The following is a 24,122-nucleotide window of genomic DNA, read 5'->3' on the forward strand; positions in this document are numbered from 1 at the left end:
TGCACTTGGCAAGTCGGGACTTCTCATGGCCTCCATCGAGATGCACACATTGATGTTTTCATTCCCAGCTAGAACATTGAGACACAGAAAGGTTTGGTGACTGACCGCACGACACAGTGAGCAGCAGAGGCAGGATTCAAACCCAGGCGGGCTGCTGCATAGTCTGCTCCCCGTGGGTACACTGTCCCACTCCTATCTACACCTCCTCAGTGTAGCTCTGCCTCATGCTGTGTTCATTAACCTACCCATGAGTCCGTTCACTTATCACTCCATTCATCCGGGTATGTGTTCATTCATCTCTCATTTTCTTCTTCTCCTTCATTCGCTCAGGTAATTAATTAATTAATCAACACATTCATCACTTCACAATTTACACCCTTGGTTCCGTGTTGGGTGCACAGGGAATGAGCTGCCTGTTCCCCCAGGCTGTGGTTTGGTTCCTACAGCCTTAGTGCAAGGCTGTGTGATAAGAAGCTGCAGGCCGGTGGGAGGGAGGGCTCCTGCCTCCCCCACCTCGGCCTTCCTTAGTTCCGAGCTGCTGTTGTTTTTCTCCCTGCCCATAGCATGAGAGCGACATCTCAGCATACACCTACGAGAAGACATTGGTGATGGAGCAACGCTCTCAGATCCTTAAACAAATGCACCTCACCAAGAACGAGCGGGAACGGGAGGTAAGGGAACCCTGGAGGGGCTCTCAGTGCCACAAGTGACTTCAGACTGTGGGCTTGCACAGGTGTGGGATGGTCCCAGGCCTTCAGGAATGCTGGATTCACCTTAGCCCCCATCACCTCCTAACGCTTGGCTCCCCTGCTGTGGGGGCTGCACGTAGCTGTTTGCCCCTTTTCCAGTCCCCTCATAGGGACTTTGGCATGGAGACAGACTTTCGCCTCTGTAGGAGATTTCTAGGCCTGAGGGAGAATAGTGGATGCTAAATATGTATGGATGACAAGTTCTCTCAGGGGGTGTGTGCTGCCAGTGTGGGAGACAAGGGTTCATGTAACAGACTCACCGAGTGGGTAACAGATGGGTATTTAAAGACATGGATGTTGGGTAGGAGTCAGGGGCGAGCCTCCTAGGGGATGAGCGAAGGGCTCTCAGCGGAGGTACTGCCGAGCACCATGGGGTAAGGTCTCTTCAGTTTCAATCACTGACCCCCTGGAGTATGGATAAAAAGATCCACACCAGGGAGTGGAGTCCCTGGGGGAAGTGAGGGATGATACCCAGGGCTGTGGACAGAAGAGCTCCTGGAAGTCGCTGCTGGGGAAAGAGTAGCAGATCCCATAGGCGAAAGTAAAGAACCACGGGTTATGAGTCTCTCAGATGGGAAGAATCTGGTTTTCAGAATGTGGCTGATAGGTGTCCAGGGAAATGAGTGAGGGGCCTTTGAAGGACAGGGGTGTCACCCAGGGTGATAACAGCTGTGATAAGAAATGCGTGTGCTGGGACCAGCCAGAGTGACATGGGACCGTGGTGCTAGGCTCAAACTTACTGTGCCAGGTGTTAGACTGCTGGTTGCCCATGGCAGGAAGGTCTGGGCTCTGGAGACGACAGGCCAGGACAACAATGCAATAGGTGTTTGGTCTTGAGGCACTCCACTATTTTTACAATGCATGCCGCTCAGGAATGTGTGTAACCTGGATAAGCACGAGTTGTAGTAATGGCTCTTGGCAGGGCGTGGGTGGTGACCCCCAGCAGAGCTGGCACCAACCTATGTCACTCCTCAGATCCAGAGCATCACAGATGAGTCTCGGGGCTCCATCCGGAGGAAGAATCCAGCCAACACTCGGCTCCGCCTCAATGTTCCTGAAGAGACCACATGTGACAATGAGGAGAAGCCAGAGGAGGAGGTGAGTGGCTGAGGTGGTTTGGCTCTGGCTAGTGGCAGCAGAAGCTTTGGCCATCCAAAGTGTCACCTGCTGATCCGTCATCCCTACCTCAGGTGCAGCTGATCCATGACCAGAGTGCTCCCAGCTGCCCTAGCAGCTCACCATCTCCAGGGGAGGAGCCTGAGGGGGAGGGGGAGACAGACCCAGAGAAGGTGCATCTAACCTGGACCAAGGATAAATCAGCGGCAGAGAAGAATAAAGGCCCCAGTCCAGTCTCCTCTGAGGGTGTCAAGGACTTCTTCAGCATGAAGCCGTACGGGCCTGGGGCTGCACCTGGGGGTAGGGTGGGCCCAAAGGTGTTTAATTTGGCAGAATAACAGGGCAGGAGAGTCGTGGTCTGGCAGTCTGATGACCAAGGGCAGGACTTGCCTTGGTTTCCCCAATTCGAGACTTAGAGGGCTGGGCTTGATCGTTAAGGGCCAGGATGCACCCGCAAGTGCAGGTGTTGAAAAGGTGAAGGTGGTGGGGAGCAATGCTTGTCCTGGACAAGATGGTGGCTGGCTCAGCGGGGTGCCTCTTTTCCTGACCCCTCTCTTTTTCTTTCTCTCTTTGCTTCTCTTTGTGTTTCCTGAAGGGAGTGGGAAAACTTGTAAGTGCGTCACCAGTTCCATCTTCTCTCCTAGGTTTCTAGGGTTCCTTACTCCACAGAACCCTCAAGGGGTGTCCCTGGCCACTGCCCAGCTTGGAGAGTTCTGGGGTTGGGGGAGGTCCCAAGCTGGCAAGCACCAAGGCCCGAACAGCCCGACTCAGACTCAGGCTGGGAGGGCCATCAGACCTAAGTCTTCCTGGCCGGGGCTAATGTCCACACCTCCTCTCCTTTCTTCTGCAGGAACCAGTCCAACGTGCGGCGCATGCACACAGCTGTGCGGCTGAACGAGGTCATCGTGAATAAATCCCGGGATGCCAAGCTGGTTTTGCTCAACATGCCCGGGCCTCCCCGCAACCGAAATGGTGATGAAAACTGTATCCTGGATTTTAAGTTAAAGGGAAGAGGGAGGTGGACAGCACTGTACGTGAGTCCTCTAGCCTGGGATGGAAACCTTCGGACAGGGGATGCGGGCTGAGAGAAGGTTCAGGTTGTCTCCTTGACCAGCTCTTAAGACATGGAATTCCTGGAGGTCCTCACCGAGCAACTGGACCGGGTAATGCTGGTCCGCGGTGGCGGCCGAGAGGTCATCACCATCTACTCCTGAAGGCCAGGACCTGCCACTCCGGCCCGAGCGAGCCCGGCCCGCGGCCCCGGAGCCCTCGCCGCGCCTCCCCGCCGCTGTCACCGTTTACATAAGACCCTGTTGCCCGTGCCCTGGCCCCTTTCCCTCCTGCTGCCTGCAGCCCGGAGGCCTTGCCCACCGGGGCTGACCCGCAGGGCGGCCCTTGGGCCCCTTTTCTGAGCCCGGCCTCGCCCCGCCGGAGCAGACATTGCAATAAAGGTGGCGAGGAGGCGTGGAGAGGAGCGGAACCGTGGTCCCCGGCCGGGCAGCCCCGAGCCCGTCCCCCCCCACGCCCCGCCGCGCTCCCCCCGGGACCCTGGTCGCCGAGCCCGGGCGCTGCTCGGCCGCGCTATACATAGTGTACAGGAGACATCGCGTGTATTTTTAATGTCCCCATATTTCTGTAACTAGAAACACAACGGACTCCTCGCCACGGCCGCGTTCTCCCCGCTGCGGGCGCCCCGGAAGGCAGAAGCCCGGGGAGCCAGGTTTCCCTGCGCTCCGGAGCTGAGAGCCAAGTGCTTTAAGGCCGGCGCTCTCTTTTTCCCTTTCCTGTCCACGGCCTGGGCTTCCCTCTCTTCCCTCCAGTTCTTGGCGAACACAGGTGAGACGGCGGCCGGCTTCGGTGGATGCGAGCTTCCAGGCGGCCAGGAGGGGGAGGGGTCGCCCCTCCAGGGGGAGAAACTGAGGTCCGCGCCCACCGAGGAAGTCCTGCCCGGTGCCTTCGTGGAGGAGCAGGCGTCTCTCCTCTCTTGGCTTGCCGCCTGCTCCCCCTGTCCCGTGGCTCCTCGCCAAAGACTGAATTCGTGGAGCTGGAGGGCACACCCTCCCCAGTTTCCTTCCTGGGACAGGCGAGGGGCCAATGTCAGTATAGAGGCCGACTCACCAGGAGGCCTGATATTCCCTCTCTTGGTCCCCATTCTGCAAGTCCTGCCGGGGACCCAGCAGCCTGGTTGTTCTGGGGCTGAGCTCTGCTGCCTAGCAGCAGCAGGTCCTTAGCTACTGTCTCTCCAGATACCAGGTCCTGGAGTAGGGATGGAGTCATCCGGCTCAGTTGTTCCTAGCGCTTCTCTGCCCTTTTCTGAGTAGGACCCAAGGCCTTTGGCTTTCCCAACTCATCCTTGGCGCTTCCGCTCCACCAGCCCCACTTGTGGGGAGGTGCCCTCAGCCCCTTAAGAGAGGCGTTTGGCTGGTTCCCTTCCCCCAGGGCACGTTACTAAGAGGACAGGCACTGCATGCTCCTTCAAGGGCCCTCTGGGACTGGGTACAGTGCCTCCAGCCCCAGGGCCCTGGCCTGCGCACCTAGTTAGACTTCATGCTCACTCCGGGGCCAGGGCCACTAGCTGACCTCACCACCTCTTTTTCCTTGAGCCCAAGGCAGAGAGCTGCAGCTGGTGCCATCTAGACAGGCTCAGGTGTGGCCAGTGGCAGGGCTGGAGGGCCACTGTCCTGTTGCTTGGCTCAAGACCCCTCTCAAGATTTGATGGGGACTGGATATTCTTCTAGGCAGTAGCCATCAAGTTGGAAGTGTAGGACCCAGAACTTGTCATCCTTCAAGACTGCCCACCTTTGCTGTGGTTTTGCCTTTTGGGGCAAGAGAGGTACTGGGCAGACATGGAGGAGGCAGCATCAACACCAATTAGGGAGCCAAAGTTGCACTACCTGGGCCCAGACTCTGGCTGGCAAGAGCAAAGTTTCCGTTGATGAAAACAAACAGCCCACAACAAAATCCCCAGTTTTCTGTGCTCCGTGTGCAATATTTGTTATGAACCGTGTGTCGTTCAAGTCACCTTTATAATCACTGTAGCTAGATGTTTCATGTCCATCCAGGTGACTTCTACTCTGAGTGCAATATTTCAATAGCCTGGTAGTGAGAAGAGTGTTGCTTCTGTTTCAGCAGACCTATGTGCAGGGCAATGCAATGCAGTCCAAAACCCTTGTAAATAGGAGAGGTTGCAAGCCAAATCAAGAGTATTTATCGTTACTATTATTATTATTAGGCCTGCCTTTAATTTTAGTGTTTTGGTATTTCGCATCCTGCCTCGGTATTGATCTTGTGTTCTTTGTGCCAATACGCCAAGGAGAGGGCCAGCTCTTTCCTTTACTGTTGAATGCTCCCATTTAATGCTTTAAGGCTTTTACTGTGTTAATTTTTTTAGATACCTGTCTGCACACAATGCAATAAAAATAATTTTATTACACCCTTGACAGCCTGAAGGGTACGGTTTAGATATTTCATGAGGAAGTCAAATTCACTGCCAGCATATGAAGCTTTGGCTTCTGAGACAGGGTTTCGTGGAGCCCAGGCTGGGCTGGAACTTGGCGAGTTAGATGTTAGGTGGGAAACACTATCCCCTGCTTACAGAATCAAGCACACCAGCTTTGGGGCCCTGTGCCTGAGGCAGGTGGTGCTTCCTAGGTATCAAGTCACATGGCACCCTCTGGGAGGCAGCAAGGCTCGGGGCATTCATGCCAAGTGTTAAAGGTTCTTCAAGGCCTCCATGTCCTGACTATAGACTATGGCAAACTCCTGCACAACGGGCAGCAACAGGCATGAAGGCAGAGAGGAATGAAAGCCATTGCACATAAAGGCTCCTCACAATGGCTTCCTTCCCTGTAACACGTCTTGACACTCCTGTGATATGCTGTCTCTATGGCAGCAGGCACACAGCATGAGAGTTTGTTACAGGCATTACTATCAACACTTCTCACTAGGCGGGCAGCACATGAAGTTTAGGCTGAGATCAGAGATTCTGATCTTGGGGAAAGTGCGCAGCAGAGGTGCTGCAGACACACCCAAGAAAGATTAGCACAGGTTTGGCTTTTTCATTTTAATTAAAAAGTAATTGTTTCATTTTATCAACAACACAAGAGTTCCAAGGGGGGGGGGAGCCCACCATATAACACAAACAGATCAGAACATAAACTGCTGCCATTTGGGGCTTGGCTTCTGAAACTGGTTTGCTCGGCCTCTGGCAGGGACTCAACTGGAGTTAGTACTCTTGCTGCCCAGCCAGGCCTGACCCTCCCCCAGACTGGACCTTCACTTCATCTAATGAGCAGTCTTTCCCAAGGGAAAACCCTTTGCTGCCTCCTTTGGCTCCATTCAGGGTAGCAGCCAGAACCCTTCTCTAATATCACCCTGTCTCAAAAGTTACGAACGCGATTCTGTATGAAGACATATCCAACTACCACAGTCTAACATCAAATGGTCCCCGTCTCCTGCTCATCAGAAAACACCACAAGAGTCTAGATGAAAAGAAAAGCCTGGGGCTCAAAAGAAATCACTGAAACACGGGTGTCCAGCTCCAGGGCCTGGAGCTGCCCCAGTGCCGACTGCAAGAGGTGCAGCTGAAAGGTGCAGCTAATGCTGTGGAGAGCAGTGGGTCCCAGAGTCACAGTTCATGTCAAAGTGCTGAGAGAGCTGCTCAGTTGTCTGGAGACCCTCCAAGAAAATGGAAAACTATGAAACGAAACCTACTTCAGGGGACCACTCTGACACAGGCACAAGAGTCCCCTCTTCTCTGGCTGCCACGTGGTACTTTTGACAGTCCAGAGAAATCACTCGAGTCCTTGGTGTCCCATTCTCTGATGGAACAATGATGACACTGTCTGCCAAGACCACCTGGCTTCACTGTGAGCCAGGCAGGACCCAACTCTGGCTGATGTGGAGGTGAAAACTAAGGCTGTGACCACTGACTCCAGAAATGGTGTTCCCAACTGGAGCAGCTGAGCTTGGCTTCTTCCTTTTTTCCTCCAAATCTGCCAGGCAGGTGCCAGAGCAATCCCAGACAGAGGCTGAGCCCAGATCCCAGAATACTTATCTTCTATCCAAACAAAAGATCCAGCCCTGAATGCAGTCTAAGTTCTGATTCTGTTAAGTGATAAGCAACAGCCGCAGGAAAGAGTGGTGAGAGAAACTTAGGATATTTGATGTTGACCTGGAAAGTGCGATGAACACTTCCAAACAACTCTACTTAGGATGAAGTGGGAGGGGCCAGGGAAAGGGGGACTAGGAACAGTGGACCAGTGTATAGCCTCAGTAATGCCTCTGGTAAGATCCCATGGGGGCCTGGGGCCGCCCCACCTGTGCTGCAGTTTGGCTAACCAGGTGGGAAAGGGCAGGGCCACTCTGAATCAGGGTATCCAGAGCCTTCTGTACACTTGGATTGTCAAAGTTAATACCTGTGGAAGATACAGGCCTCTGGCTAGCCATGTTGCTGGCAGGTGCCAGGCGACTGGAAGGCTGACCAAAGAGCCCTTGGGAAGGAGCCCCAGGCCTAGGGCCCATGTTGCGAGCAGACCCTGCCTGTCCCACAATATTTGGAGGCTGACTCCCTGAGGCCTGTGGTCTTTGCTGAGGCTGGCTGTTTGCTGCTGTGGAAAAATTCTGGTTCTGGGAGCTTCCGGTGGCCACTGAGGGGGATGCAGAGCTGCTGTTGGCCGCAACTGCACCACTATTGAAGAGGCTGAGGATTTTGGCCTGAAGCTCTTGCTGGGAGGTGGGGGGTGCGGCTGGAGTGGGTGTAGCAGAGGGGAGCACTTGGCCACTCTGAAGCGGTTGGGAACTTGGTTGTGTCTTCAGCGAGGAACCCGAGGCCGCCCCGAGTGGCTGGCGGGAAATCGGGCCTGGAAGACAGAAGAGGGAGGCATCTGGTTGAGAGTGCCCCCTAAGGGCAGGAGGCCTAGCAGCCACAAGAACAACAATCATACATCACAACAATCACACAGTACAGACAGTAACATCAAATTCCAAAGGGGTCATTGCAGGATATGGACTGTTCCACAGAAAGCAGCCCAATGCCCAACAAAATTGCTTAACAAAACAAAACAAAACAAATAAACAAGGGGCATCCATCATGGCTCCCAGGACGCCAACAATACTAGACAGATTAAGCCCCAGCAGCCCAACTCTAGGGAACAGAGCTCAGCAGTGAATCAAGATCATCATTAATGGTATCATCAGCGTGCATGGATTGTGGGAGAAGCCAAAGGATGGCTCACTTCCCTTGCCCACCCCAGAGAACCCTGGGCATGCCACCCTCCCAACAGAGCACGGGATGAGAGAAATGCAGAGTGAGAACTTCACCTCGGCCCTGCCACGTAGCTCACCAGGCAGAGAGTCGGCGCTGCTCCTCAGGAGCCGCTCCTTCCGCTCGCGCAGATAGTTGATGATCTTGTCCGTCTCCTCAGCCGTGAGGTATCTGTTGTCTGCCAGGAGGTTGATGAGGCTCTGGATAGCTGGAGGGTGGCCCCCACGACTTCCCTCTTCAGGGCCTCCACGATCTCTTTCCTGGAGGATGGCGTCATTAGCCATCTTGGCTGCCTGTCGGGCAATCTCCTCACGTTCCTTTTCTCGACACTCATTCTTGTAGCGCTCGTAATTTCTGGCCACCAGCACCATGGCATCTGCCTGGGGCATGTTGCGATGCTCTATAGGAGGGAATGACACCAGTCATTTTCTCCCATGACAGATCCAAGTGCCCACTGCTGTGCTTTGCCAAGCTTTTCTCAGTCTCAAAGCGGAGAAGCACTGCAGTGCCCAGAAGTCTTGAACCTAGAGTGAGGTGGGCTGAGGGACAGAGCAGCGCTCTTCAGTGTGGGACACACCTTCCTACAGAGCTATTTCTTCAGCGGATCACAGACCTGTGGTAAAAACCAAAGGAACACAGGAGCCTCCCACAGAGTCAAATAGGAGCAGCCGGGCAGCCTCCACACAGCACCAGGAGGCCTTGTATGAAACCTGGCTCCCTGCTGTGCTCAGGGCAGAGTCACTGCAGCTTTTAAATTCATCAGTTCAAAAGTCATGGACTAAGATTAAACTGTAACCCTAAATAACCACCTCTTCTTAATGGGGCAACAGTCTTCCGGGGTACTGAGGACACTTCTTGGAACCTTACACAAACATCTACACACAAGCTAAGGACAGCTCCTCAGAGACAAATAATTCTACTGTACCTGTGACTATGGGTGTGAGAGCCAGGTCAACAGAGATCATAGGCAGGTGGACAGGGGAAGTTAGGCTTAAGAACTACAGGCAGGGTACAGATGGCCGAGTCTCAGTGCTTGGGCTCAAAGCACTACAAGTTCCTTCCTCTAGCCGACCAGAGCCTCTCCTGTCAGTATAAGTACTCCAGCACACTGACAGACAGCAGCCTGTCTGTGAGAGTCTCATCCCTGCCTGGGGCTGCATTTCAGGTAGCAGATGTCTAAGCCAGAGCTCACTGAGAGCCAGGTGTGCGTAGGTCTTTCCAAGAGTCCCTTCAGTGATGTCCCGCTGGTGGCTTGCGATGGGACACAGTGGAAGTACTGACACATGGAAATTGTGACCACTACTCATGAGCCCACCTCTCCACCATTGCTGGCTGCTGACAGCTGGCCAGCAGGCCTAGAACAGTGTCAGAGAGCACCAAGGAAAAGACGAAAGGCTTTTCTGCAGCAAAGGAAGGGGCTGCCACAGTGGAACTGACACGTCAGTTATTTCTCATGGGCAGGGCACAGAATCTGTGCTGGTGACTACCTCTGTACCTTGTGGAGTTCCAAACATGATGTTGACTGTGCAGGAGCGGTGAATCTGGTGCTGCTGGGTGATGACAATGGCAAAGGGAGACCCTCCCCTGCTGACGTCCTCCAGCGCTTGGGAGAGGGACACCTCTGTGTTGAGGAAGATCAGGTCCACAACCATGCCCAGGTCTCGTACCTTCCTCCCCACAGACTCAGCATAATCTCTATGAGAACAAACAGGATCCGGGTGAGCACTCCCTAGCCACAACTCAAGCTGTAAACTTCTGGACCTCAGCCAGCTGTGTCTCTTCAGAACTCAGACTTAAGCCTATCTAGTACTACCTAGTTCAGGTTTCTAGAATAATTTTACCTAGTGCTGTGGGCACAGTAGCCAGTAGGACAGTACTTGACCTGCCTCCTCCCCATCTCATTACCTATTATAGCTGACTCTGACTGGACACTTTCTATTCAAAGCCTTGCAGTGTTGCTTCCAATCAGCCTGTTGAGACCTTGGGAAGGTCAGCATTTTGTTCCCTAGTACTTTGGAAAGCAAGCCCTGAGGAGAGTGCTTCCCACTGAGTTTAGCTTAACAAGCTGTTGCCAGAGGACTATTTAATGGCTACAGGATGAAGTGACACTAGAGAAAGCATCACTGGCTTCATGTCTCACGTAAAAGGAAGGAGTTGCAGCTTCATCTTTGCTCACATGCCATCCGAAGTCTAACACTGCCTAACTCCACTCACAGAACAGACACTATCAGAAGGAATGAAGGTCACACTGCTTCTCCATGTGTGATGTGTAGTCACTACAAAGGGCACTTGGCACAACAGAGCTGGTACTATCAGCAGTGGAATCACACTCAACAACAGGCAGTCTGAGCATCCTCTAGGACCTTCTAGACTGCATCCAGGGAGCTTCTGACTGAAGTCCTGAGTGCAGCTCCAAACACTTAAGTAGTCAGGTCCTCCGGATTTGCCTCTCCTCAGCCTCTACCCGCTTCCTGGAGTGGTCAGGTGGATCTCCATGGGGGCTTTTGCTGTCTTCTAACCCCCAAGGTTGAGCTATCTCTTAGGTGTTAAGCCTTTCTGATTCTTTCGATATTTGCTATCTACCAATAAGTGCTCATGACAGCATGAGGATGTCACCAAGAGATCTGACACAACTACCTTTGACCTTTTTCCTAAGATATCTTTTATAATTTTACTAAGTTTTCAAACCTGGTCTTCTCTTCCTGTTTATCTATCTTCTCAAAGTTCCAAGCAGTCTTTGATAACTGACACATCTTCCCTTCAGAATTCTTCAGCTATGAACACAATGCCTCTCATCAGTGAGCTTAGGCCCACAGATTACTCCTGAGCCACTCCTTGAAGATGAGCCAAAGAGGGCTCCCTGGGAGATCGCAGATGTGTTTCTAGTTTTCTTTTTCTTTTTTCTTTTTTTTAAATATTTATTTATTATTATATGTAAGTACACTGTAGCTGTTCTCAGACACACCAGGAGAGAGCATCAGATCTCATTAAGGATGTTGTGAGCCACCATGTGGTTGCTGGGATTTGAACTCATAACCTCTGGAAGAGCAGTCGGTACGCTTAACCACTGAGCCATCTCACTAGCCCCGTTTCTAGTTTTCTTCACTCTGATCTTTAGAAGAAACAACCCTCTCCCCAGAAGCAGCTTCTTAGTGTCGTAAAAAGTGTGAAGGCATCTGACTTGGAGCATCTTCATCCACTCTGACTTACAGGTTTTTAAAACTGCTCATAAAACTTTTTGTAGTTCTCTTTACCCTCTACCAGTTTATTTACTACATTTAAAAGGTTTCTATTTGTGTCTTATCTACATATATATCTGTATACCCTGAACCCCCTTGTACCCCAGGAGGCCAGAAGAGGGCACTGGATCCTCTAGGACTGAAGTTAGAGAAGGCTGCCAGCCCGCATGTGGTGCCGAGAACTGACTGCAGCTTGTCTGGAAGAGCAGTCAGCCAGTGTTCTTAATTGTTGTGTTCTCTTTCCACTTCTGCCAGTTTAATGAACAAGAAGTTCTAAGCATGTTTTTTGTACAAATTCTTTCTGATAGCTTTCCAAATTCTGCTTTGATGTACCATGTCACAGGAAATGGAATCCACAATGGTGCTACTATGCTAATGAGGGGCTACCTTGTGGCTATGTGGCCACTGTTCTTCCCAATTGCTGGTGAAGGACCCATGGAGAGGATTACGCTTACCACCACCAGGACTTCTGCTACAAATAGGCTTTGTTTTTAATCGAACTCTTCTATGGTTTTGGTTTTTTGAGTCAGGGTTTTTCTGGAACTCAATCTGTAGAGCAGACTGGCCTCAAACAGTGATCCACCTGCCTCTGCCTGGATGGTCAGACTCCATTTCCCACTGTCCTTCTCCACAGACGTCCTCCTCTCCCCATCACTGTCTTCCTCTTCTGACTCTTCAATGAACTCGCAGTGTGCATTCTGGGCTCTAGCAGACTGTCTTCCTTCTTCCCCTTCTTCCTTGTCCTTACCCTCATCACTGTCGATCTCATACTCCTTTCTTCATGAAGACAGTAATGGGATAAGCAAAAACTGAAGCTATTTCTTCACAACCTTTTTTGTCTTCCCTCTAAGCACCTAGGTTCATTCGGAGGCAGTAGAACCTTTGTCCCATGACCCATAGATCCCCTATCAGCCCTATATGCCAACAGTCTATGCTTAGTGGTCATGTTCATCAATACCATGTTTGATGACTGAATAAAAATCAACACCAAGCTGGGCAATCATAAGGGCCTGCACTAGCCTGCATGAAAACTCTGGTCCTAGACTTGGAATAAAGCCAAGGTCCCTAATGAAGGGAATGACACTAATATGCAGCTCCTTCCTAGGGTCTAGTTTACGAGGATCTGTTAACCTTTCATATCAGATTTTGTCCAGAGCATCTGATGAATTTGTTTGAATAAAATTATTAATGATCAATGACATTAATTGGGCAGTTTCTTTTTTCTTTTTCTTTTTTTTTGTCTTTTTTTTTTTAAGATTTATTTATTTATTTTATGTGTATGAATACACGTAGCTGTACAGATGACTGTGAGTCATCATGTGGCTGCTGGGAATTGAGCTCGCTCAGGCCCACTCGCTCTGGCATAATACACTGTAGCTGTCTTCAGACACACCAGAAGAGGGCATCAGATCTCATCATGAATGGTTATGAGCCACCATGTGGTTGCTGGGATCCGAACTCAGGACTTTTGGAAGAGCAGTCAGTGCTCTTAACCCACTGAGCCATCTCTCCAGACCCCTCCCCCCTTTTTTTGAGACAGGGTTTCTCGGTGTAGCCCTGGCTGTCCTAGAACTCAATCTGTAGATCAGGCTGGCCTTGAGCTCAGAAATCCGCCTGCCTCTGCCTCCCAAGTGCTGGGGTTAAAGGCGGGCGCCACCACTGCAGTTTCTACCCGGAAGGTCAAAGTCTCAACCTCTTTCTCCTCTATCAGTAGAGCGTCCTTAGTTACAATGGCTACACACACTATATAGGCTCTACAGTAACAGTCTTTCTGTTATACTGAAAGGATTCTGAAATGTATGTACGTGTCACCACGTAGTAGCCCAGGCTCCCCCTAAACTTGAAGTAATTCTCCTACCTCTGCTCTCAAGTGCTGAGACTATAAGCCTCACCACAACTGGTTGATACCTTTCTTTTGATTCTCTAGTCTACGATCAACTGCTTTCTAGGACCTGCTGTACTCTTCAACCCTTAGGAAGGCAGTATGGGAACATAATGTGCTTTGACGGTAGAAATGTGGGTTTGGATTCCAGTTCCAACATTGACTTGTAAAGCTGGTGTGATGCTTTGAATGCTTGGCCCATGGAAAGTGGCACTACTTGGAGGTATGGCCTTGCTGGAATAGGTGTAGCCTTGCTCAAGTAAGTGTGGAAGTGGGCTTTGAGGTCTCCTACTGCTCAAGCTCTACCCAGTGTGGAAGAGAACTTGTTCCTGGCTGCCTGCAAAAGACAGGTCCCTCCTATGTAGAACTTCTGTCCCTCCAGCACCAAATCTGCCTGTATGCTGCCATGATCCCACCATGATGAGAATGGACTAAACCTCTGAACCTGTAAGCCAGCCCTAGTTAAATGTTTGCCTTTATAAGAGTTGCCTTGGCCATGGTGTCTCTTCACAGCAATGAAACCCTGACTAAGACAGAAGTGAAGCTAGGAGTGAGTCCTTTAACCCTTACCAAACTCAGCTTTTTTTTTTTTTTTTTTTTTCTTAGAGCCAGTAACACAGGAACATGACTTAGTTTCTGCCATTTGATTTCACCTCCAATTTAAATTAAACCTCTGGTCCTTCTCCTCACAGGACTCATCATCTACATATTTTTGTCACCTTTTTCACTAGTCTTTGAGGATCCATAGGCAGAAATGGCTAAGGTGTTTGCTTCTTACTACTGCAGTCCCAGTACCTAGCCATGCACACATGCAGACTCCTACCCCTTGCTGAATGACCCACATATAAGTACAGTGAGAATTAAAAATTGTTTATGTAAAGCATCCAGTAGGCAGTATGGGGTACGTGCTTAAAAAATCACTACTTATTTGGCATCTAGAAAAGGTAAGACAGTCTAAAGCCTGTGAACTCTCTCCTGCTGGCTGGTGTCTTAACAGATTTCCTAGCCACTGTACCTTTGAAATGCACCTTCTGTAACTGTAAATGGCTAGGAAATATACACATTTCCTAACTATATCAGAAGTAGAACACAGCTCCAGACAAATGTGGCAGCTTAACAGAGTGGAACAGCGAGGTGTTAGGACTCTGACTGGGTCAATGTAGTCGCCTAACAATTCTGTAGGGCCAAACTTCTTCAAGTCCTACAGGACTCAAGGCTGCCCCCTTGTGGAAGCGGATTGGGGAGATCTATTAATTTTCTTGAGTAGAATATACTTCCATTCTTATTCTCAGTTCACATGGTTCTGCAAAGCTAATCTCATCTCTAAATCTATGGTATATAACCCAGCCCTAGTAAATTAGTATTCTGGGCCCCAGTCCAAAGTGACAACATCAGGGTTGGGAGTTCTAGTAAGCTAGCTTAGTCTCAGGAAAATTCTAAGCTGTCCGGTAGAAGCCTGAGAGGGATGGTTGCGGGGCTGGCTTACTCCCTGAGCAAGCGTAAGGACTCGGGTTTAGACTGTAGCACCACTGGCTGTAATCAAGCACATCTGTGACTACAGAGACAGACACAGGAGGAGGGCTCCTGTGTCTTACGGCTGATAACCTAGCAGAGCAGTTCTAGGTTTGGAAAGAGGTTCTTTCTTTTTTTTCCTTTTTTGAGTTTTTGAGACAGTTTCTGTGCAGCCCTGGCTGTCTTAGAGTTCAATCTGTAGATCAGGCTGCCCTTGAACTCAAAGAGATCTGCCTGCCTCTGTCTCCTGAGTGCTGGGATTAAAGGTGCATGTCACCACTGCCTGGCTAAGAAGTCCTTTCTCAAAGGAACAAGGAGGGGGAGAGCCCATGTTGTCATTTGGCTTTTGCAGCACCCATACATTTATGTGCATGTACACACACACACACACACACACACACACACACACACACGCACGCATGCACGCACGCACGCAAGGGGGGGGGTGAGAATATATCAGAGAAGAGAAGTCTTGTCTTTCATAGGCTTCCTAAGCCAAGACACATGTCTGAAGTCATTGCAACTCTGACTCTTCAAGTAGAAAACATGGTCAGAAAGAGGGCAGAAGCAGGGAACGCAGCACCGAGACCCTGACAGGGAGCATGTCTTGCTCACAGTTGGACTTTAGAGGAGGCCATGTTTGAACTTCCCATTTAAGCAAACTAAAACAGCACCTTTATGTTGGGTTTTCTGTCACTGAGTGAAAGAACTCTAACTTAAGCTCAGGTAATACTCGTAAGGCAGCAAAGCCAGTGAGTGGAACTGCTAGGTAAGCACTGAGCCTTCCATACTGAGGAGAAATAAGCACTAGCTTCTTACTTAGTCTGTTTGTTGACCACAATAACAGAGCAATCCACAGGCCTTTCAGCGTCAAAGCGCCGCTGGATCTCCTCAAAATACCGACGATAAAGCTCCTCTCTACGTCGTTCCTCCCGTTTCAAACGCTCTGCAAGACACCAGCAGGGGAAACGTAAGTAAGGGCTGTCCTTCCATAATGCAGTAAGACATTCTGAACTAATATCCAGGTCTCTCATTCTTAACCATTTTTACTATTTTCTACTATCTTAAATTCATCAAGATAAAACCTTGGGTGACAGGCCACAGCCGCTATAATGCTTTATATAATTCTACTACTAAACTGAGCAAGAAAGGAAGTTAGCTATTTATGTTTTAAAAGGATGGATCAGCCAGTGTGGTGACTCATGCCTGTACAATTCCAGCACTTGGAAGACTGAGGCCAGAGGACTGCTGAGTTCAAGGTCTGCCTAGCTTATACAGTGACCTCAGATCAGCAAGGGCTACTCTCGTTTAAAAAAAAAAAGTTGGACAAGATAGACCATGCCAGGGAGGTGGAGCCAGGCCTGGGTTATAGCAGACTTTCCCAAAAGCAAGAGTAAATCAGCCGCTGTCTCTCTCTCTCTCTGCATACCCTATCTAACACTGGACTCTATCATTCTTTCCAGTTCTGTAATGTTTCTAATGTAAATTTGTCTGGACTTTTTTGAAACAAACAAATCAAAGTGCAAACTTTACAATCCCCAGTACTAGTCAAATGGGCAAGAGTAGATGAGAGTCCTCCCATCTCTAATTGGCCAGTACAAAACAGTTTGAAAATCTTTGCAGATAGTCTTGCTTTTACCTAAGGAAGAAGCTGTTCGGTAAGAAGGATAAAGACACAGAAAGCCCCACCCTGTATGTGTGGTCAGTTACCTGCAAAATAAGCGACAAGACAAGGAAGTCTCAGCCCCTTCACCTGCAACCTTCTGTTCATTTCTCCCTATTATAATTTCCTATTTCCTGTAGGATGATTAAACTACATAACACTAATTTGCATTTAAAAATCAACATTAGCTGGGAAGTGGTGGCGCATGCCTTTAATCCCAGCACTTGGGAGGCAGAGGCAGGTGGATTTCTGAGTTTGAGGCCAGCCTGGTCTACAGAGTGAGTTCCAAGACAGCCAGGGCTACACAGAGAAACCCTGTCTCGAAAACAAAACAAAACAAAACTCAACATTAACATCTGTGGGCTGCCTGGCTGGGTCACTGAGCCCTTTGTGTAGAGGTGTTGCTGTCCACAAATCTTTGGTGACTCCCCCACAGTAATGGGAACACACTGCTGTGACTTCACCTTTTGCACGAGACTGACTCTCTGGGCCAGGAGGGCCTCGTCCATCAAAGCTGTCTCTGTACCGGTCAAAGTAAGAGTCATCCTTTCTCCGGCAATAGTCATCCACCCTCAGATACCGGTCGTAAGAGCCTTCTCTCCTGAAAAGTTAAGGACAATTTCTCAAGTTACAACTCTGCCCTATCCAGCAAAAATCAGACGCAGAAAATGCTTCAAAACTCAAGTCCCTCCAGGGCAGTCACAGGAATCAACATACAGATTCATATGCAGGACGTGTTTATTGTCCCTGGGGCTGTGCCTGAGTTAACTCACCTCACAAAATGACGAGGACTTGAGATGAAAAGAGATGGTATACAGACAGCACTTGAGCAAATGGAAAATGGTTGTTGGAGGAACCATTTTATACCTTCTCCATCTCTCTTCCCTATGTTTTTAAAAAACTGCTGAAAAATATGTATCAATAATTTGTCATTATAGTATGTATTTTTTTTTTAAGGCAGGGTCTCATGTGGCTTTGAACTTGCTCTATAGCTAAGGCTGCCTTTGAACTCCTGGACTCCTGCCTCGTTTCCCTGTGCTGCGTGCAATCACAGGTGCGTATTGGCATTACTTTAAACCATTATAGTGCATTTTCATCTACACTGTAACCCCAATGCCATGCAGCTGTCACCACTACCCATTTCCAAATGTTAGATAATCTCAAACACAAGTCTATATCATGGGCTGGTAAGATGGCTCAGCGAGTAAGAGCACTGACTGCTCTTCTGAAGGTCCTGTAGTTCAAATCCCAGCAACCACATGGTGACTCCAACCACCTGTAATGAGATCTGATGCCCTCTTCTGGTGCATCTGAAGACAGCTACAGTGTACTTACATATAATAATAAATAAACCTTTAAACAAACAAAAGAAGTCTACATCAACTGCCTGCTTTCCTGACAATCTCCCCCCCCCTTTGGTTTCTCTGTGTAGCCTTGGCTGTCCAGGAACTTACTCTGTAGACCAGACTGGCCTCGAACTCAGAAGTCCACCTGCCTCTGCCTCTCAAGTGCTGGGACAATCTCTATTATTAACCTTATGGACTTGTCTATTCCAAGGATTTCAAATCAGTGGAATCACATGGTGGCTGTTTATTTTTTGCGTCTGGCCTATTTCATATAGCACAATGTTTTAAGTGTTTACCTCTGTCTTAACATCTATCAACAGTTCACAAACTTACGACTGAATAACCTTCCTATCATTTGCTGATGGGTATTTGGGTTGTTTTGCCTTGTGGTTTATATGGCTAGTCTGTTATGCTCATTCATACATGATTATTTTCATCCTCCTCAACTCTTTATGTATGTGGTGTCTGTACTGAGTGTATAGAGACCAAAGGTTGGTATCCTGTTCCTTCCCTGATCACTCTTAATGTTATTCTTTGAGAAAGAGTCTCTCATTGAACCTGGGGGTCACCTATTTGTCAAAGATGGTTGGCCAAGAACCCCAGGGCCACTTGTCTCTACCGCCCTAGTGCTGAGGCTACAGATGCATGCACCATGCTTGGTTTGTTTGTGGGTACTGGGATTAGCATTTTGGTCCTCCTATTTGTGCAGTAGATACCCGACTGGCCAAGCCATCTTCTTAGTTCTATGTCCTTGAACTTTTGAGGAGCTCCTGAACCATTTTCCACAGTGGTGTGAACTAGTCTTCTTGCCTCATCTCCCTGTATTAGGATTACAGGTATGCACTATCACACCCAGCCATGAACCATCTAAGTATTTGTCACTGTACACATCCTGCTAATAATTATTTTCTGCGTCTTTCCTAAAAGTCACAAAATGTATCCTAGCAGGTATGAAATGGGTTCTCAAGTGGCTTTCATCTGCATCTGCCTGATGACTCATGATATGGAACATCTTTCATGCATTTCCTGAGTACCTGAATATCTTTGTATTCTTGCATGGCCAACCTAATTTATATTCCACTTGTGCTTTCCTTTGTACAATGAAGTCTTTCACAATACAGTAAGACCCAGTTGCTTTCTTGTTTTTCTGAGATAGGGTTTTTCTGTATAGTCCTGGTTGTTTTCGAACTCAGAGATGTGCCTGCCTCTGCCTCCCAAGTGCTGGGATTAAAGGCCTGCACTACCACTGCCCAGCTCTAGATGCTTTTAATAAGTACAATTCATCAGTTATTCACACATTCAGCAAACGTACTGAGTACTACTTGATAGGCACAGGAAATATAAGGTTACTTATGTAGATAGAGTTCTCAGTAAATGCATCCTAATACACCTAAGATAGGTTTCTAACGAAACAGCAGGCAGGTTATCTCTAGACATACCTGTACAAAGGGTCTCTGGAGTCTCTTATATCTCTGTATCTGTCATACACGGGGTCTCGATGATCTCGAAAATCTCTAGAGTCTCTTAGATCACGAAAGTCCCGAAAATCCCTCAGGTCCCGGGCTTCACGTACACTTCTGTCTCTGTGATCCCGAATATCCCTGCTGTCTCTGCGGTCCCGCAACTCCCGAGGGTCTCGAATGTCTCTGCTATCCCGGGCATCCCGGCCATTTCTGCCATCCCTGGGGTCTCTCCTTGGACTTCCTCGAATTGGAGAGCGATCACGCCTTGTATCTCTACTATCTCCAAAGCTATAGGGATCCCTGTAGGAGTTAGCAAAAACATACTAAGACCAAGGAAGGGTAGTCAACCCTTCAGCTCTGTATAAGAGAATGCCGCCTCCCTCCAAGTATTTTACTCAAACAGTGAGAACCTAACTACAAATTTTAGGAAACCACCCATCTTGTTAGGCCTAGAAGGCATCAAAGGAAGTATGCATGAACAAAAGCTGGAGTATGAGTAGTTATCAGCTTCTTAAACAAGCCGAGTTATCTTCTCAGTTACAACTGGTTTTCAAAGGAAAAGCACTTTCCCCTAAAGTTTGTTTTAGTCCATTACCAATACATGAAGAAAGCTTTACGGCTCAGAACTATTGGGGCTCAGTAAGGGCCAAGGTTCATAAAGGAAAAGCCAAACCAGTTCCTTATGGGAGAAAGTGCCACCCTTCAAGTCTCCAACACAGCACTTCAACATTAAGAGCGGGACTAGAATTTTAAGGCCAGCCACCCAATCTGTTACCCTGCTCAGACACAATCTCATACAAAGGAATCAAAGAAAGAATTCTTAAAGTATAGAAAGCCACTTAAAATATCTAGCAGGATGTTCAAATCAAGGAGAAAAAACAAACAAAATCTGGTTCGCAAAGTTAACAGTTCTGAAGTAGCCAGCTCGTGTACTGCTACTGGTAGCAGCTTCTCCCAATCTAGTCTAAGGGTTTACATGGACTCAGTAAATTCTGTACAAGGCTTTGAGTTTCATGTCAAGTGTGTGAAGTCAGCAATGTGCTCACATAGCTCCGCCTCAACACCCTTCCTAAGACATCTCATTCACTGGACACTGACTTCAGACAGACTTAAAACGACAAGGCTCCCAGTCTAGTCTAGCCAATCATCTGCACTTTTCACTTCTTCCAGTTGCCAGTGGTTAAGTCCTTAAGTTAGCTTTGACTCTTCTCCCCATCCCGACTAAAGTCACCTGGATCTTTCCTCTGTAGTCCCTTCAAATGTGTAAACAAACAACTACTACAAAAAAAATCAATCTTGATTTCAATTCATTCAATACATACTAATCGCCCATCTCTACCAGTTACCCACCATCCCTTGGCTCTCCAGGAGCCCCAGGCAGCCTAACAAATTTGGGCCTGTAAATTCTACGGGCTTTTCCTCACCCCTTTTGCTCCAAAGTAACAACAAGGCCTTTGTACACCCACTCTAGCCCTTTTAGCTTCTGAATAAATGACAGAGAGACCTATCTATTGACAAGCTGTAGGCACTATGCTGGGCAGATATTCATCTATTCTAACCCTGTAATGGCTGCCTACTTCCTAGCTACATGGTCTTTTACCTGCAATCTGAGTCTTGCTCTAGCTTGCTCTATTCCATGTGTCCTCATGGCAAATCCTCCTGGTTCTTCTCTTTTTCCTTCTCTCCTCTCTTTTGGGAACCCTGACTGGGATCATAAATCCCATTCTATCCTCTCCTATCCAGCTCTAGGCTGAATCAGCTCTTTATTAAACAATCAGAGACAATGGAAAAGAAGTTTTACATATCACTGAGACAGGAGATGATCCAATAATCATGATGACAATGCCAGCATCTCTGGCAACCAGCTCTCTGGGCAGGCATCAGCATCTTAACACACAGTGCATACAGTCATCACCCAACAGGACCCTTTATCACTATTTCCTCATTTCCTGGTTTAACCTAAGTTGCTTTTATGACTTAATTCACAAACATACTTGTCTCCATACTTTTGTTCACGTGCTTCCTATATGTCTTAGATGATTCCAAGTGTACTCAACCCTCACAGGAAAGCCTACATCATTTTTGAGCCACTTCCTCAAATCTTCCTAGTAACTGCTTTCTCCCTGTTAAAAACCTCCATGTCTATGACTCACCTTGATCTGGCACTTCTATTTGTGCAATGTCTTATGTCTGACCCACTTTCAGGATTAACTTCTCCATAAAACCTGCCCTAGCCGGGCAGTGGTGGCGCCTGCCTTTAATCCCAGCATTTCGGAGGCAGAGACAGGTGGATTTCTGAGTTCAAGGCCAGCCTGGTCTACAGAGTTCCAGGACAGCCAGGACTATACAGAGAAACCCTGTCTCGAAAAACCAAACAACAACAACAACAACAACAAAACTTGCCTTAAATAGTTGATCTTCCCCAACAAACAAGCTCCTCCCCTAGCTTTTCACCTCAGTAAATGACACAGCTGACAGCCACTCAAGCCAGAAAGCTGGATGCCATCATTCACACTCCCAATTATATGCCTATATGACATTAGTTTCTTTTCAGAAAACTGGTATTTTTCTGCCCATTTTAACTTCACTGGTACCAATGAATACTAACTCTAGACCTTGCTTCCAAACTAGAGCAAGAACCTTCTAGAGTGTCCTTTCTGCTCTTACCTTGTCTTTGTCTAGAAAGGTGGCTCTTGAGGGAACACTTCTGTAGTAAAAGCCTTTTAAATACTTTCCCATAGGATTTAAATAAAAAAATCTCCACCAAGGCCAGGAAGGGCCTAAATGATCTTTGACACCCCTCCCCCGATATTCTCTAGCCCTGCTGTACTTTCTCCCTAGTTCATCACTTTATTGCCATATGAGCCTTTCACCTACATCTTTCCTGATCCTTTTGTGCAGCAGGAATGGACCCATATTCCTTTCCTTGATTTCAGTATATGGAATCAGGAAGCCCTTACCTTCCTGATTCTCTTAAGTTTATTTTCTGATATTTGACAGAGTCTCATAGCTTAGGTTTATGATCTTCAAGAATGCTGGGATTAGAGATGTGTGCTACTATGCTTGACTGATTTTCTTAGTTTAAAAGTTTTGCCAGGGCTGGAGGAATGGCTCAGTGGTTGAAAGCACTGATTGCTCTTCCAAAGGTCCTGAGTTCTGTTCCCAGTGGCCACATGGTGGCTCACAACCATCTGCAATGGATCCGATGCTCTCTTCTGATGTGTCTGAGGACAGCTACAGTGTATTTATATAAATAAGAATAAATAAATCTTTAAAAGAAAAAAAAGTTTTGCCAGATATAGCAGCACACATCTGAAACTCTAGCTAGCGTTCAGGAGGCTAAGGTGCAAGGATTGTCATGACTTTGTGGCTAGCCTAGTACACATTGCTGTAGTATAGACACAGTGAGATCAGGCCTCATAAGGAAGGGCAAAAATTACTTTCTGCTTCTAAACTTCAAGGTTTTAATTTTTGGACAGGTACTAGGGTTAATCTCAAAGCATCATGCGTGTTAAAAGTGGGTGCTCTACCACTGAGTTGCACCAACTACTCTGTACTTTCTCATATCATTTAGGTATTTTCTCTAGTAGCTGCAAGTTCTACAAAGATCTTAGTTTGATTCTACACTAGAAACATACTACACAGAACTATGTTGGGAAGATGTGTTCCTACACATAATATTATCTCACTTAGCAAAGTGTCCTGAGGTAATAGTCAAACAGTACACAACATTTTAATCGACACTGGACCACACGCATAATAGTGTTAAGACTGTTTCATAGAACAGCTGTCTGGATGTGAGCACACGTTATGCTGTTTATAAAACAACAAAAAACTTTCCCAGCAAAATGTTCTGGGAACTCAGTTTCCTTAGGCAGTGAATGGTGGGATCTGTTTACATAGATTCCCTAGCAACAGAAAGCTGCCTCGAGGGCTATGTCTCTAGGATTCAGCAGAGTTTAGGATATGTTCAAAAATTCAACTATTTTACTGAACTCTAAGCCTTCCAAGAGCAGGTCCCATGTTATGGTGAGACTTGCCATTTATTACCACTGTACACACTGGGCATTTACCAGTGTGACTGGCCTGGGGGAAAGCCTCGATTTCCCCTTCATCCTCATAGCTACAACAAAAGCAATTTAAATGCAGTTTTGCTTCTAAAAATCCCCCTCCCAATTTTTTTTTGAGACAAGGGACTTGTTAGGTAATTTAGGCTGATCTCAACTTCTAGGTTCCAGAGAGCTTTCTGACTCAGCTCTGGCTGTTCTGCTCCTCCTCTATTTTAAGGTTCATCAGCACTCTTTGATTTGTGGGCATAACCATACAGTAGCCAGATGTTTAAATGAGTGCTAGCCAGTCTTACCAGAAGCACCTGGAGACTAAGACTGCCCAAGCGCCCCTATTGTATCACAGAATCCTCCTGCTGCAGAACATCTGTTGCAGTGTAAAATGTGGGCAACCAGTCAGGATACAATAGAAAGTGACAAACAAAGTATTTTTTAGATTATTAATGATTGGTGGATAAACCTGCCTTGGGAAGCGATTAGGAGTAGTCATTAGAAGTGGAATCAGATTTCAAGTGTTCTTGGTAATCAGGGCTGAAATATCATGAGCCTGATCAGCCACAAGCACACAAGGCCTTAGGCTAGGAGAATGTGGAGAAGCATGTCACAGCATGTTCTCTGCAGCTTCACGATAATTTTAAATGTCGTCTCTGGTGTTTGTTATCACTGTCTTTAATTTTCCATGCTCCTGCTAGGCAAGAACAGCTACAATCTACATCTCCAACCCAGTAGTCCTGTTCCTTCTACTCTATGGAGGCATCTTACCTGGTAGGCTTCGCCTTGCAGGTTAACCGTAAGAACCCTGTTTTCACAGCCTAGGCCC

The 24,122-nt window shown here is 48.0% G+C and overlaps 2 protein-coding genes across 6 annotated transcripts in view; one reads left to right on the forward strand and one right to left on the reverse strand.

Moving 5' to 3' along the window:
• Window positions 1–5,303, forward strand: part of Slc12a5 (solute carrier family 12 member 5) — a 38,808-nt gene extending 33,505 nt beyond the window's left edge. For 3 of the 4 annotated variants that reach the window (XM_031372734.1, XM_031372736.1, XM_031372738.1), the window contains 6 exons: window positions 564–671; window positions 1,725–1,847; window positions 1,940–2,139; window positions 2,461–2,475; window positions 2,716–2,849; window positions 2,988–5,303. In XM_031372734.1, coding sequence (XP_031228594.1) covers window positions 564–671; window positions 1,725–1,847; window positions 1,940–2,139; window positions 2,461–2,475; window positions 2,716–2,849; window positions 2,988–3,079 — 672 coding nt within the window. In that variant the 3' untranslated portion in view covers window positions 3,080–5,303. The remainder of the gene's footprint in view (window positions 1–563; window positions 672–1,724; window positions 1,848–1,939; window positions 2,140–2,460; window positions 2,476–2,715; window positions 2,850–2,987) is intronic. The other variant, XM_031372735.1, reaches the window with a different exon arrangement.
• A 610-nt stretch (window positions 5,304–5,913) lies between these two features.
• Ncoa5 (nuclear receptor coactivator 5) overlaps window positions 5,914–24,122 on the reverse strand; it is a 35,357-nt gene continuing 17,148 nt past the window's right edge. The window contains exons 3-8 of one of the 2 annotated variants that reach the window (XM_031372739.1): window positions 19,212–19,535; window positions 16,891–17,027; window positions 15,583–15,709; window positions 9,626–9,825; window positions 8,210–8,530; window positions 5,914–7,726 (exon numbers count right to left, since the gene is read on the reverse strand). In XM_031372739.1, the coding sequence (XP_031228599.1) occupies window positions 7,137–7,726; window positions 8,210–8,530; window positions 9,626–9,825; window positions 15,583–15,709; window positions 16,891–17,027; window positions 19,212–19,535 (1,699 nt within the window). In that variant the 3' untranslated portion in view covers window positions 5,914–7,136. Of the gene's footprint in view, window positions 7,727–8,186; window positions 8,531–9,625; window positions 9,826–15,582; window positions 15,710–16,890; window positions 17,028–19,211; window positions 19,536–24,122 lie in introns of both variants that reach the window. The other variant, XM_031372740.1, reaches the window with a different exon arrangement.

Source organism: Mastomys coucha, unplaced genomic scaffold (genome assembly GCF_008632895.1).
Source record: "Mastomys coucha isolate ucsf_1 unplaced genomic scaffold, UCSF_Mcou_1 pScaffold15, whole genome shotgun sequence".
Taxonomy (NCBI): Eukaryota; Metazoa; Chordata; class Mammalia; order Rodentia; family Muridae; genus Mastomys; species Mastomys coucha.